General features: G+C 40.8%; 1 protein-coding gene and 1 long non-coding RNA gene across 3 annotated transcripts in view; both read right to left on the bottom strand.

Moving 5' to 3' along the window:
* LOC120722563 overlaps positions 1–5,529 on the bottom strand; it is a 14,689-nt gene extending 9,160 nt beyond the window's left edge. The window contains exon 1 of the mRNA XM_040013579.1: positions 1,363–5,529. Within this exon, the coding sequence (XP_039869513.1) occupies positions 1,363–4,070 (2,708 nt within the window). The 5' untranslated portion in view covers positions 4,071–5,529. The remainder of the gene's footprint in view (positions 1–1,362) is intronic.
* A 529-nt stretch (positions 5,530–6,058) lies between these two features.
* Positions 6,059–8,214, bottom strand: LOC120722595. 2 transcript variants are annotated; one of them, XR_005693544.1, is made up of 3 exons: positions 7,918–8,214; positions 7,667–7,729; positions 6,059–7,541 (listed from the first exon to the last, which is right to left on the bottom strand). It is a non-coding gene; the product is annotated as an uncharacterized LOC120722595 (long non-coding RNA). The 2 variants fall into 2 exon arrangements; XR_005693542.1 differs by having other exon boundaries at positions 6,059–7,313.
* Between the last annotated feature and the right edge of the window lie 7,890 nt (positions 8,215–16,104).

Below are 16,104 nucleotides of genomic sequence, written 5' to 3'. Positions count from 1 at the left end.
AGTTTTTTACACTCTCAGAATCCTGCTTACTGCACGTACGCCGGTCCAGTGATGAAAAATACTGAATGAAAGTGCAGAAACCGGATCCATTTCTTGTGCCGCCTCTGAACAGCATTCACTTGTTTGTCCCTTAATTTCTGCATCCGCCTTGATGAGATTGTTTCCACTTCATCCGGATTTTTAGAGTGCCACTCCTCTTGTGGTAGTAGAAGAAATGGAGGTCCAGGAAAGCCAAATTTGTTTATTTTTCAAAAGGATTGTACCGTTAAACCTCGAGAAGCCAAATCTGCTGGATTGTTATCCGTGTCCACATATCTCCATTGTTGAGGATTTGAAACTTTGACAATCTCAGAAACTCTGTTGGCGACAAAAGTGCGGAACCTTGTTGTTTTATTGTTGATATATTTTAGTACAGAGGTGCTGTCAGTCCAAAATACTGAGTCCTTCAGTTCCATCTGCAGCTCCTTTTTCCACATTACATCCATTCTGCTTGCAAGGGTGGCAGCAGTTAACTCCATTCGAGGGATTGTAACTGGTTTTAAAGGAGCAACACGTGCTTTTCCCATAATGAATGCACAGTGTGCCTGGTCTCGTTTGTTCTTTAGTAACAAATAAGTCAATGTTCCATAGCTGTCCTCAGATGCATCTGCGAAATGGTGCAACTGAGCAGTTTTTACAGTTCCAAAACTGTTGGTTTTAAAACAACGATCAACCTTGAACTCCTCCAGCTTGTAGAGCTCTTGCATCCAAATAGTCCATTCTTGTATAACTGCATCAGGTAATGCATCATCCCATCCAATCTTTTTTCGATACAGATTTTGCAGAATCTTTTTAGCAGTTAAGATTACTGGTGCCAACATTCCTAGGGGGTCATAAACAGAGCTGACTACAGAAAGGATGCCACGTCTTGTCAGAGGTTGATCTCTTAGAGTGATTCTGAACTTGAAAACGTCAGACTCCACACACCATTGAACGCCCAAAACTCTTTCCACCGGAAGTTCATCACTGATCAAGTCTAGATCCTTTATTTTGTTTGCTCTGTTACTTTCAGGTATTACAGCCAACACATTACGACTGTTACTTATCCATTTGTTCAGTGGAAAGCCTCCCTTCAAGCATATGGCACAGAGTTCATGATAGAGATCGGTCGCATCCTCTTCTGTGGCTGCTGAGACGAGACAATCGTCGATGTAAAAGTTGTTCAACATTGCATCCACGGCTTGAAGGCTAAACTGTTGTTTATGATCTTCAGCACATTTCCTTAGTGCAAAATTTGCACAACTTGGAGATGAAGTTGCTCCAAACACATGTACTGTCATCCTGTATTCAACCATGGCTTGAGTGTAATCTCCGTTGGGCCACCAAAGGAATCTCAACATATCTTGATCCTCCTCTGGTATTTTAACCTGGTGAAACATGGCCTTAATGTCTGCAGCAATGACAACAGGTTCTTTACGAAATCTTGTCAGAACTCCAATTAACATGCTGGTCAAGTCTGGACCTTGTAAGAGCTTGCTATTTAGCGACACTCCTTGATACTTGACTCCACAGTCAAACACCACTCTAAGGGTTTTCTTTTGCGGATGCAGAACACCATGGTGCGGCAAATACCATTTCCTGCCATCCGTCCGTTCTAAGTTGTCTTCTGGTACCTTTTCTGCATAACCTTCAGAGATCATATCTGACATAAAGCTGTTATAGTCCTGCAGAAAAGTAGAGTTCTTCATAAGTCTTTTCTTCAGATTCTGAAGGCGTTGTTCAGCAACACTTTTATTATCTGGCATGCAGACCTTTAAGTCTTTCAATGGGAGTCCAATATAATAATGACCATTATGTAGCTTAGCAGTATTGGAAACTTTATCCAAAAACTGTTGGTCTTCCTTAGAAGGTTCTTTCTCATCTCTGGCACACTCTGGAAAATCAGTTTTAAACTGCTGATTCCACAGCTCATCAAGTTTCACCACTGAAACTCTATTGACACTTATCTGTGGCTGATTGTGAACTTCAGTTTGAGTCTCACCCAAAGGTCCGTTCACTGTCCAGCCAAGGACAGTTTTAACAGCATACGGTCCATCTCCAACACTTCTAATGACATCCAGTGGTTCCAGAGCCTTTGGCACATTCGAGCCAATTAGCAAATCAATTTCAGAGTCAATTTCTGGCAGATTTACAGACTTCAAATATGGCCACCGGATTATATCGTTCTGGTGAGGAATGTTTCCTTTATGGACAGGCTTAGTGAACTGAGTATAAAGAATAGGAAGATCACAAAACTCTTTTCCGTCTAGTCCAGCGACTTCTAAATCTGCAATAATATCCGTTTCAACAACCTTATTCTGTCCCATAGTTCTCAGCAGAATGTTGGATCTTCTTCCATGCATTTTCAGCTTATTCATCAGCTTTACTGTACAAAATGATGCAGTGCTGCCTGGGTCAAGAAATGCATAGGTGTACAATGTTACATTTCCTTTCTTGGCCTTAACTTTCACAGGCACGATGGAAAGTTTAAATTCATCTTTACCGGCCCCAGTAAGAGCACTGGTCTGAATAGAGACTATGGCACGATTTTGAGTTTGTTCCTTTGATTCTTGTTCTTTACTCATTGTCTTTTGATAGATGTGTAACATTTGAGGATGCTTTAAACCACACGTCTTGCACCTGAGGCGCTTTTTGCAGTCTCTACTAATGTGACCTTTACAAAGACATCCGAAACAGACTCCATTCTCTTTTAGAAAAGTGATTTTGTCTTTTTGCGTTTTTCTTTCCAGCTCTTGACAATTTTCTAAGGTATGTTCACCTTTGCAAAACAAGCAACTCCTCATTTGTGCTGTTCTTTCCTTTTCCTTAACTTTGTTATTTTCTTTTTCAGATGCCATCACAGAGGTAGCAAAATAACTTTCTTTGAATCTTGTGTGAGTTTGAGACTTAAGTTTTCTTGTGTCTCTGTTTGTCGTGCAGATATCCTTGATGTCCCCAAACACTGGGTCAGATGCGATCTTCACTTGTTTTTCTAAAAACTCCACAAGATCCTTAAATGTAGCTTGTCGATTACACTTCTCATGGAAATCACAGACTGCAGTTCTCCACTTATCTCTCTGCCTGTAGGGAAGTTTCTTTGTTATAGCTAACATGTTGGCAGGCATGTCAAGCTCCTGCATATAACTGAGATCTTCCATAGCATTGCAACAGCCTCTTAGGAATATTGAGTAAGCATGAAGCGCTTTCGTGTCCTCTGCTTTTATTGAAGACCAAGCAAGTGCTTTGCTCATGTAAGCCGTGGCAAGTTTATGTTCATTCCCAAAATGCTGCCGTAACAAACACTTCGCCTTTCTGAATCCTGCTTCTGAAGTCATGTGTAGGCAACTTCTTACAAGTTCTCTTGGTTGACCCTTTGTGTGTTGTTCCAAATAATAAAGACAATCTCCAGGGTTTTTATTTCTGCTTTCAATGTTGTGTTCAAACGATTTAATAAAAGTCTGGTACTGAAGTGGATCTCCATCAAAAACTGGGATCTCCTTTTTAGGTAATGAAGAAAGACTATGTTGTTGGATTAATAAAGCAGTGAGTTCGTTTTGCTTACTCATGACAGATAAGATGTTACAGTCTTCTTCATGGCTAGAAATTTGAGAAGGTACATGTTTATTTTCACGTGAATTTCTAATGTCTGACTGATATGTCAAGGGATCTTCAGAAAGAGTCTGAGGTTGTATTGGAACTCTGCCTGTGGTTAAGAGAGATTGTGAGTCTGCAACATTATGCTCCCTAAAGATATGCACATGTTGCCTTTCACGTACAGGATTATCATGACTAGTATTCAGCATTTGAGTTACTTTTTGTCCCTTTTCAAAATATGACTCCATACCATCCGATATTTTTGATAGTTTACTTTTAATACTGGATCCTTTTGAGCCTTTCAGTACTTTCATTTTTGCAACCGTGGCAGCTATATTTGTTTCCAGCTCCAGTTGCTCCCGCTGTCTCCTTAACTGTGCTTCATGTTCCTCCAAGGCATGTTTATCCTTAAGCAGTTTTTGCCTTACCATCAGAGCAGCTGCTTCAGCTTCAGCCATTATTCGTGCTGATGTTGTACTTGAGGCTCTGGAGTTTGAGCTTGAAGAACTGATTTTACTCTTTTTGCTTCCTACGTTTGAAACACTGTCACCTGGCTGTATTTCATCTTGTATGTCAGAATTTGTTTTAACCTGCTTTGGAGATGTTAAGATGTTATTTTAATCATTTGTGGAAGAAATCGTCTCCTTTGATAAAACAGTCTCAGCAGAAACGGGCATATCCAAAGTAACAGCAGTAGGCACTTTCTCAACTTTATAGTCTTTTTCCATATATGGTCTTCCAGCTTCAAGAAGCCACCGTTTCACATCTTCAACAAAATCATCATTACATTTTGTTATGCGTCCAAACCAGTTAATATGAGCATCTTGTTCATCTTTAGGAATCAATAAAATGAATGCATCATGAACTGCTTTGGCATTTTTATACAAATCATTCAGTTTTTCCAAGTTAAGCAGCACAGCTTTTGCATTGTCATCCTTGTTCATCAAGTCTTTAATATCACGAGTTAACCCTTTAATCTTGTTAACATGAGCCTTTCGCTCTTTCTGCAAAGTTTCCATTTTAAAAGCAAACGCTTTAGCCGTCAGTTTTGCAGATCTTTTTTCTTCCAGTTCATGTTCGGCTTCTTTTATTTCATCATCGTCACTTTTTCACATGCATCAAAACAACATTATATTCCACAGCTTCACAGATAGACCACAGCCAATACTTTTCTTCCGTGTAAACCATTGCGCAGCAGCGTCACAGGCTGTCAAAACCAGAGCAGCGTCCTCCAGCTTGCCAAATCAAGCACACGCACGCACACAACGCAGATCAAACCAATGTCCCCAATGGACAAGCGATGACACTTACAAACTGTGTTCAAAACATCCAATAATACACAGAGTGAATCCGCGTGTCCTACCGCTTCTGAAGTGTCTGTTGCGCTGCGTTCCACCATGCCAGTGTGACGGTGCCGTTTCCAATTACTCATTTGAGAACTGCATCCAATCATCTGAAAGCTCCGTGTCTCCAAAATGTACATCCAAAAATCCTCTTCATTGTTTTGATGCGTGCAATAAAAGACAAGACTTTTTCTGTTGACTAAATGTTGCGACTTTCATCCGTAAATAAAGCCGCGGCCGGCTGAGTTGGTTGTGTCCCTGTGACGCGCCTCCAATAATCCATAATGGGTCGTACTTGTACTTTGCGCATTTATTTTAAGAACAAAACTAAAACAAACATTTGCGCTTTCAATCAATTTACAAATAGCGCATGGATTAACTGGTGTGCCAAAAAATGACGGTCAACAGAAAAGTTTGCCCACAAACCACTCACCCAACACACCTGCTGCGAACACCGACATCAGGTAAATAGACTGTGACCACACCCACATACCATCACCTGAGACGCAGGTAAAACTATACACCTGTGCCACCAAAACAAAAAGGAAAAACATAAACATTGACTTTGGCTCTTACACTGTTCATTAATTGTAGTTTCAAGTAACTTTGCTTCTTACAAGATACTTGAAATAAATTCTGACTGCATTTAATGTTGAAATGTAATAATTTTCAAAGCTTCAATAGATTTATAAAAATGCTAACTCTGTATTTTCAACGACAAATCAATAAAGTCACTGGTGTAATACAATTAATAATTTTATTAAGCTTTTTCTTTTTTTTTTTTTAAACAAGGACACTTCAAAACAGTTTATGCACAGAGTATACTAAACATGCTTTGTAGAACAGGCCAGGATTACTTAGACATCTAACAGCAACATTTATTAGACTATTGCAACTTTACAATGATTAAAACAATACTGTAGGTAATCTTGTGAATTGATTTAAAGACTGACTGTTCCGTGTTGATAATTTTCACTGTTATACTGTATTACACTGTTTACAGTGTGAATTTGATCTTTACTGCAATCTGAATAACTGGTTTTACCCAATAACTAAAAGTGGTTGTACCCTTCTGAATAGCCTATGAGTCACTGTCAAGTCATTAACTCTGAGTCCTTATGTGGCAGGAGGCATCACTGCTAGAGGGGAGGGGCTTCTGCAGTAGTACAAAAAATGCATTTACTGTACAGCATTTAAGAATATTAAGTGTCATCACTCTTTAGAACATCACTGGTATCCTGTGGTTGAGGTCACACATTTACAAGTTTGTTAAAAATATACTGCTGTGTTCGTTGAAACAATGTTTTACCATTATTGTTGTCTTCTTCGAAAGGGTGAATGCTTGTATATAGCTCTTGTAAATCGCTGTCATTTAATGGGACAAACCTACTTTCAGAGTTTGACAAGGAGGGTATGGAGACCTCTGCTGTAGAAAGTTCTGGGTTGTGACGATGAGACACATGAGTTCCGCAGGAAAAAAGCTGGATGGGAGTTCTATTACCTTCAGTGGAAACAGAGTGAATGTTATATCCAGCTTTGAATTCCTTCAAAGTGCGGTTGATTCGTGGTAGAAACACATAATGAAGGCAAAATAGGTCTGTTGCATTTTCTAAGTCTAGGATACCAAGTGATTCCAATTCATAAAATATAGGTGCATAAATGCGGCTACAGTTGTTGTTTAAGTCTCGGTTGAAACGCTCAATCCTCTGGTTGTGCACAGAACTTCCCATTAAGACAGAGCTTTCACCCCTGCTTGCTTGCATGTCCTCCCAAATCTGAGCATTCTCTCCTCCGTGATCAGTCCTGATATGCAGGGGTCTGCCAAATTGTCCAACAGCTGCAGTAAAGAGGGCTTTCACAGTCTCAGCTCGATTATTGCTGGAGCACTGAAGAAACATCAACATCCTGCTGTATCCATCTATTGCACCATGAACAACAAACTTCCAACGAATCAGTTTGTGATTTCCATCTATGTGCCATATGAAATTTGGATGAGGCATAGAATATACTCGCCGAGCAACTGCAGTTCTCCTGGATAGAACACCAGCCGAGTCCACCCTCCGCAGTGACTTTCTTACGCGCCATCTTTGAACCACTATGTTTTTGGAACGCAGATGACCCATCAGCATCACTTCTCCAACATTTGGATGTTCAGTTTTTATCTGGGACACTCTGATCTAACTCATGGTCACTGATTACATTGAATTTTGACTCTGAGATATTATAGTCTTGCAGTAACTTATACAGAGTGGGCCTGGAGATGGAAAGGATAGATGCAGCTTCAGTAAAAGATGTTTTCAGGGAAAGAACATTTTCCAATTCCTCTTTGGAAATCTGAAGCCTTCCTTGGTAACCATCCTAGAACACGGCACAGAAAATCTCAATGAGCACAATTCTATAACAAAAGATGGGTAATTTGAGGCAATTGTACGGTGACAGATTAGCTAGAGAGTAATATTTTATCAATAGTTTTAAAATATGAAAGTGAGCAATCAAAAGACACTTCACAGCAAAAACAGTAATAAAATATGACGTAAAACTTGTGAATGTTGTTGGTGGTGATGTGACACTGCTAGTGATGGACCCCTAAGAAGATGAAATGTATGTAGAGTCAGAATCATTACTTTGACAGGATTTAATTTAAGGTGACATATTACACCAAAGAAAAAACAAAAATCAGTCAGCTAAATGATATGTGTAAGAAGGCCTACCGAGCGGTATGGTATCCCAGTGGAGACGGCAGGTCTACTTGGTCCAGGTGCATTGCTGGATTCCTAAGGAAACATTTACATCAAGAATGACTGTTACGTACCTACCAAATAAATAAATAGAGTTGTATGATGTTCGATCTCTGTCTGCTGCCTACCAAATGAAATAATTGAGGACTAGCTAAGTAATTTAGCTTTGCTAGTTTTGCTAACACTGCTATCAACCCGTCCAAAATGCTATACAATAAACTTACCAAGTGCTGCGTCGTTTGTGAGGTCGAGGGTGCACTATCGTTGAATGGCCGACAAAACGGCTCTTCCAATGTTTTCAGCTAAATCGCTGGACATGCTGGTAGGGAATAGTTGAAGCAGCTCATGGCAGTCAAAAGTGACCGTGATAGGAGCGCAAACACAGAACCTGACCACGACCGGCACACTTTAGCACGGGAGGTTTTCTTGAAGCTTTTATTTTGGTATTTCCGTTGACCCGTACAATAAATTTGCATATTAGCTAAATATTTAGTTTCCCGTAACATTTAGATTTAACATTTAACATTTAGATTTATATATAACATTTAGATTTAACATTTAACATTTAGATTTATATATAACATTTAGATTTAACATTTAACATTTAGATTTATATATAACATTTAGATTTAACATTTAGATTTAACATTTAAAATCCTGTTTTAAATATGAAAAGTTACAAATGTTTTACTAAATGTTGTAAAAAATGACTCGAAAAAACATGTTTTTGTAAGATTTAGAGCTAAATGTGGAAAAATGTTGCTGTTAATTTCGGCATGTTTCAGTTTACAAACGGCGCCCCATAATTTACAGGCCATTTACTTAATTCTACAATTCTTTCATTATGCTAACATGTGTTCTGGTGTATATATGAAGTGGGATAAAAACCCAGAACTAACTTTTAATAGTTTATTTCTTCTCCGCTTCGACTGTAGGCCATTTCCCCCCAAAACTTCCTCCAACCTATGATTCGCAATGAATCCTGGGATTATGGTGGGTCACGAACCATACACCTGAGGCGTCATTCAAATCTGTGAGCGCGCGCAAGGAACGCCGCGTCTTCGCGTGCTTTCCTTGTGACGTCACTAGCAGATCAAAGGCGTTCGCGCTTGCTGTGACCTGTCAGTAACGTCACAGACAACCGAGCCCATAAATAACGGCTCTCAGACAGAAAAATCAGAACTCGATGCTCATCTGTTTGCAAAACGTTCAGCAGTCGGCGCTCTGTAATACAAGAAAATTCTCACAGGCTCAGACGAAGAAAATCACATTTGTGACACAACAATGGAAACATTAAATGAAAATTCAATCGTGGTCACACCAGACCAGATTATCCCGCCAATCAACAGGTGCTTTGAAAGGCTCTCTGAAGTTCAGTGGAGCATAATAGAAAATGGAAAATGCGACTCCAGCGTCCATGCCGTGCTCGCTGAAATGATTTCTGAAATCATTCAGATCGCCTCTGCCAGCATCCTGCAGATTGCCCTTCCTGTTATTCAGGAACCCATGATAAGGGAAGAGTTTATGGATGAGGGGAAAATAAGGGTGTCCCTCGGAGACTCGATCTCAGCTGCCATCGCCGGCGCTCTTAATGTCTCAAAACAGCAAGATAAGAGCGCTGACAAGCTGACGCTGATGGTTGAGGAAGAGATCTCAGAAAAGGTCAGCTCAACCATTGCACTGATTGAAAAAAGCCCCGATTTCCCAGTAGACCCCGCCGTTTATGTTAGCGGCAAATTTAGTAGTATTAAGAAACTACACCGCATGGTTTGTTGCGCTGCCTCATGCCTGAAAAGGTATGCAGCATGTAAGCTGCGCTGCCAGTGTGGGACAAATGGGTCTCATTCCAGTACAGAACGCACTGGTTCAAAAATATCAGTGCAATCAGCAATCGCAGAGATTTCTGTTATTCTGTCAACAAGGAGCTCAGATGGAGAGATGACAGGAAAAGATAAAGATGAGCTCCCAGAACAATCAGCTCTAACAGCACAAAGCAAATAAAACCGACTGCAGAAACGCAAAGTATCCAGGCTCCAACCCCAGTAGAAATGGTTGCAGCTGACATCGTAAAGATACTTGCTAACATGGATTCAAGCAGTGAAGAGCTCTGTGAGAAATGTAACTTGCCCAAACCTGCCTTTAACGCAGGCTTAATTATCCACAAGGTGAGACACCACTTCTCCAAATGTGTGCCATCCACCTCACACGCCAGGCTCAAAGCACGCAAACACAACTTTTCCATGTTTGCAAAAAAACAATTTGAAAAAATGAAAACAGAGCTGAAAAAAAGAATAAAGGCAAACAGGAAACATTTTGTTTGTCTACAAAACATTTGCAGCCACCCCAAGAAGGAAACAGCGCCCTCCAATGAAAGTATAGTTTTCATTCTCCCAGGGTCAGTACCTGAAACGGCTGGTCCCCAGAGTACAGAGGCTCATCGCTCCCCTTCTCGACATACGGCAAGCCTGGGAACCGCAATTAAACGTTCTTCTTCAGTCGACTTTAACGTCATTATATCAGACGTTAATCAGTTATTTGACAAATTAACAAAGAAAGAAGAACTCTTCCTCATCGATAAGACCTTGGGGGACTTTAAAAATAGTGGGCATATCAGGAATTTTACGGAGGACTTAGTGGCAAAAGTGTTTGATCTACTTACGGTGGATCGAGGCTATCAAATCCCCATACCTCTAATGGGTAGGTCCCTCTCAGATACGGTCATCTCCAGGACGCCACAATCAGTAGAGGGCTCAAAGCGTCGCATTTCTGCTGAAGTCCTCTATGTCCTCATAGATGACACAGTAGAAAGGTTTTTTGCAGAAGCTTTTACTCTTCTGCAATGAAGAGGAAGATCAAATTGTTCAAATGGACAAGATTTCTGGGGCCCTGGAAGACATCCACAACTTTATTAAAAGAACACAGACCACAACACAGGAAAAAAGCCCTGCTTCAGATGGCAGAGGAAAAGAATCTGGTGCATCACTTCCAACACCACAATCTGGGAGCATTTCTCCAGATAAATGCTCTGTGGCATCTGAAAAAACCACCTCAAATGCCACAACCTGGGAGCATTTCTCCAGATAAATGCTCTGTGGCATCTGAAAAACCACCTCAAATGCCAAAAACTGGGAGCATTTCTCCAGATAAATGCTCTGTGGCATCTGAAAAAACCACCTCAAATGCCAAAAACTGGGAGCATTTCTCCAGATAAATCATCTGGAGCCTTGAGCCTGAAACACTCTCTCAAAGATTCCTCCAAAATATCAGAGATGGGTTCTGTGTCAGGTTCATCTTCTGATGTTGAGAAAATTTCCCATGACCTTGCGTTGCTCCTTATCATGAGAGTCATCCTTAAATCTAAACCTGAGACCCAAAAGTCTGCTGCTCGGATTGCAACTACTACAAAAGAAATAGACACGGTCATCAATCGTCTGAGCAATCTAATGCAGCCTGAACTCAGCAGCACAGCGTCTGCCACAAGTCTGACAAATGACAAGACAAAGTTCATCAAGAAAATAGCCAAACGCCTCATCAAGGAGTTTGGCTCCCAGACAATGTCTTAAAGGCTTCGATGGCAAATGATTCATCTTTTGACGAGGCTCTGATTAGACATCTAAAAATCAGCCTCGGAGTCATCCCGGGTCCCCCAAAGACGTCCAAAATATCCAGGTTTTTTTCTGCGGTGGGAAAAACATTGCTAAAACCCTTCAGGTGGTTCACTAAAGCCAGAGATCATTAAAATGACCATTTTGGCTTTTCCCACTGCCCTGCTTCTTTTAAATCTTGAAGCAGACTTTTAGCACCAAATCCTTTTTTTAAAAACATCACCATAAAATTTTGGGATCAGCCCTCAAATCCAAATTTTAGAACTGTAGTTCACGCCATCTCGTCTCCTTTTGATTTCCATCCCCCCAACCGGTCGCGGCGGATGGCTGTCCCTTCTGAGCCCGGTTCCGTTGGAAGTTTCTTCCTGTTAAAGGGAGTTTTTCTTCCCCACAGTCGCCTCGTGCTTGCTCAGAGGGGGATCATTTGATTGTTGGGGTTCTCTGTAGTACAGTAGGGCTTTGACCTTACAGTACAAACAGGGAGGAGACTTTGTGATTTGGCTTGATTTTTAAAATATCTAATTCGGCATGAAATAAAAAAAATCCAAATTAAAAATACATTCCAAGTTTGTTTGTGTTTTTCTTCTGTTGTCAAATATGTAGAAAGTGTTACACGTGTGATTTTAGTCATTTTGCATCAGTTTGTAGCCGACGTGTCTGTTTGTGATCATCCTGCATCTGTTTTTGTCTGATTTGTGTCTTAGTTTGGTCAATTTACATCACTTTTGTGGCCCAATTTAGTTGTTTTGCATGTATTTGTGGCAAAATGTGTGGACCCTGTTTGACGTTGCTATGTTTTGTCTTAATGCTTCACTTTGGTTGTTATGTATGTGCTCATTTTGATTCTAGATGTAGACCTGGCATCTGAAAATTAGCAGAAAATTAGTTTAAATGCCAGCCTCCCCAGATTCAGAAGAAATTTCCTTTCAGCCATCTCACTTGTTTCATGTCCCCCCACATGTTTGTTCCCCTTCTTCATCTGAACCAACAAGAAGTGTGAGTACATGTCAGTCAGGGTCTTGGGCAGCTCTCCTCTCTGCTCTGTAGTCAACATGTGCTCCAGAACTGTAGCAGGGATCCAGCAGAAGACTGGGATTCTACACATGATGTGGAGGCTCCTGGATGTCTTCATGTGGGAGATGATTCTGGACAGCTCTTCATCACTGAATCTCCTCCTGAAGTACTCCTCCTTCTGGGCATCAGTGAAGCCTTTGGCAACCCCAAACATGAAACCCAACACTTGTCCCGTCAATTCTCAACTTCTGATGCCATGGCAGAGGAGACCATTATTTTCCCGCCTTCCTGCATTGTTTGTTTGCTGTACTAAGAGATTGAGTCATTTTCTGCAACGCATAGCGGGACACATGTCCCAGATGTTGAACTTCACATCATATCATGCTTTGTAGATACTTGCAAATCTCTATAATATTAAAGCTTGGTATTCTACAGGGTGGGCCATTTATATGGATACACCGTAACAACATGGGAATGGTTGGTGATATTAAAGTCCTGTTTGTGGCACATTAGTATATGTGAGGGGGCAAACTCCTCAAGATGGGTGGTGACCATGGTGGCCATTTAGAAGTCGGCCATCTTGGATACAACTTTTGTTTTTTCAATAGGAAGAGGGCCATGTGACACATCAAACTTATTGGTAATGTCACAAGAAAAACAATGGTGTGCTTAGTTTCAACGTAACTTTATTCTTTCATGAGTTATTTACAAGTTTCTCTTTGTTCACACCCATTGACATGTCAAAGAGGTTAACACGTGAGGAGCGGATCGAAATTGTGTTGATATCTGGTGAACGCAGTAACCGGGTCATTGCAGCACATTTCAATGCAAGACACCCTACGAGACCACCCATCTCCCATGCTACAGTTAGCAAACTGCTTCCTAAGTTTCGTGAAACTGGTTCAGTGTTGGATTTGCCAAAATGTGGACGCAAGAAAACTGTCACTAATGAAGAAACATCAGTGGCTGCCCTATCACCTAAAAGCCTTTTAGGTTGGGGTTTCTGGGTCTTACTGTCCCGTGAAAGTCTTTCTTATGTCCCCAGATGGTTTTTAAGGGAAACTTTCCTAACCAGCTTAGAGGCATCAATGTCAAACATGAAATAAAGGCAGGCTAGTGCAAGATAAGCCATTTTACCTGGTTTTTGCAATACACATGCAACTCTGCCCATCAGTGTCACTTTTACAAATAGTTTTCAGACTCATCTTACAACATTAATCTGCGTATAACAGTCCACACTGACAGCACAGATTTTTAAAAATTATTTACAGATCCTTTATTATGACGCTCACGCTGGTGAATCCTAATTTTGAAACGTTCATTTGGTTGATCCAGTGGCGCCTTGAGGCCGTTCACTAATCTGCCCATGTTTCTATGAGCTCTTCTTATGTTTTGTAAATGAAATCTTAAGCTCGATAAAAACGTCAATACATCAAAGATAAAAGTAGCGACCTCAGTATTGCACTGTACTTAGACTCTAGGAATTGTAATAGTGCTTTATTATTACCTGAACTTTATAATAACTGTTACAGAATTACTGGAAGTTACAGAATAAATATGCCTGCTCCATCTCAGTCAGACTGTCGGGATCAGACGCTCTAAAATAACTTTGCTCTCGTGAAGCGCTTCAGACCAAGAGACAAGATGCAGGATTCTAACTTTGCACAAACCTCACATGCAAGTGAACGCATCACGCTAACGTTAGCCACCGAGCTAACCGTTTCGGTTTACCTGAGACTCCCAGCTCCACGCTCCTCTTCTCCGCCTTCTGAAGGCCCCTCCGCTGACAAAGGTCGATGTTCCTTGACGCCATTTTTCGGTACAAATAAAACTTGTCGTTTAGCCAAAAGCCACATTAGCTGATGACAGTTACCGTGGCAACAGCCTCACAAGCGAAATTTGGTGCATTCGGGGGCGGTGGGAGATAAGATAATTAGTTGATAATTAGATTTTTTGATGGAAACGGAAACAAGCAAATGCGCACTTACTTTGACAGCTAATGATAATTATACTACTGTTTAACACTGCGTGTTTCTGTTTGAGTTAATCTAATTATGGTTCTGTGAAATAACACTCAGTGATTTTCAGAGTTCAGTCAGACTGATCTCAGAGTTATGTCCGTGATCACCACTGTATGAAAGCTTTAGTCATATTTAAGGGCAATATCACCAAAATACAGTAAAAGATCTCCTCCTTGAATGTTTCAGATAAAATGGAAAACAGACTCATGCAGTAAATATTCTTTTATTGGAGAGAAAACTGTGCAGTATAATTTACTTGAGATGTTGAAGATATGAGAGCATTAAACAGGCTGATGTTTGGGTAAGAGGCTCTGACAGGAGAGAGATGATACAGAAACATGACATCCTTATAAAATACTGACACACTTTATGAACGGACAACTTTTCACAGCTCTTTGAACTTCATATTTAAATGAGCTGCATACTTTCCCCACTGAAACCAGCACAATCCCTCTGTGATGAAAACAATATTTGAACTAAATATACTGTGGATAAATCAAAGCATTATCAAAGTTGTCCGTGGTTCCCTTATTTTTCCTTCTTTCCCTGTCAGATCCTGTCCTGCAGGATAAACATGACTGAGTGGTTCCCTGTATGTAGCTGTTACAGTTTGTGTTGGAGATACTTCTGCAAATACAGGAAGCAAATATCTAAAAACTGTTTTCAATGTTTTTACCAGTCCGTCAACTACAGAGAGCTGTCTGTTGTCCCCCTGTTCTCCTCTATATCTCTCAGCTGATGCTGGCTCCTTTTTCTCCTCCTCTTCCTCACACACTGTCCTGGTGTCTCATCAGGGGTGGAGAGCCTCTGTCACGTCTCACCTTCTCAATTCTGACTCTGGACACTTGCAGAAGGAAATCAACCATGGCAGTTAGCAACTAAAGCCGCACAACTAAAACAGGACACAGGATCCTGCAGAACATTGGTCTTTATAACAAAGGTGACAACTCAGGTTGTTTGATATAAGCCTGACAAAAACAGCAGAGAAACAGGAGGAGGACTTCTCCATCTACTGTCTCTCTCGTTATTAGTGGTTTAAACAGGATGAGAGCTCTTTTAAGGACAAACTTCAGCACAGCATGGTTGAGTCTGTGTCCTCACCACAGTTCGCGGGCCACATATTTGGTGAACCGTCTCATACATGCCAACCCTCCCGATTTTTCCGGGAGAATCCCGAATTTCAGTGCCCCTCCTGAAAATCTCCCGGAGCCACCATTCTCCCGAATTTCTCCCGATTTTCAACCCGGACAACAAAATTGAAAAAACATGGCAGAATTCATAGCGCGGCCCAGCCAATTCCAGTTTCCAACAATGGCGGCAGCTTGTAGTTTTAATATTACTCTTATTTCTCTTTCTGGGTCACAAAATAAACTTTTAAACTATTTTCAGGCGAGAATGTAGCTGTGTAAACTTCAAATATCTGAGACGGCGAGAACACCGGACTCCCGGCACATCGTCTTCAATCCCCCGCGGTCTTTCGCTACTCGAGTTAAACAGGATATATAAGTCACTTTGATAACTTCAAAATGTTCTGTTTTAAATATGAAAAGTTACAAATGTTTTACTAAATGTTGTAAAAAATGACTCGAAAAAACATGTTTTTGTAAGATTTAGAGCTAAATGTGGAAACATGTTGCTGTTAATTTCGGCATGTTTCAGTTTACAAACGGCGCCCCATAGTAAATGGCCTGTATTTACATGGAGTGGAGTCAACAACAGCATAGTGCAGTTGTAGCCAGATGGGCTACTCGCCTTCCGTTTTTTTTCTTCT

Source organism: Simochromis diagramma, unplaced genomic scaffold (genome assembly GCF_900408965.1).
Source record: "Simochromis diagramma unplaced genomic scaffold, fSimDia1.1 OVJJ01000649.1, whole genome shotgun sequence".
Classification (NCBI taxonomy): domain Eukaryota; kingdom Metazoa; phylum Chordata; class Actinopteri; order Cichliformes; family Cichlidae; genus Simochromis; species Simochromis diagramma.
The sequence above is the reverse complement of the archived record's forward strand: the minus strand, read 5'-3'. Positions and strand labels throughout refer to the sequence as shown.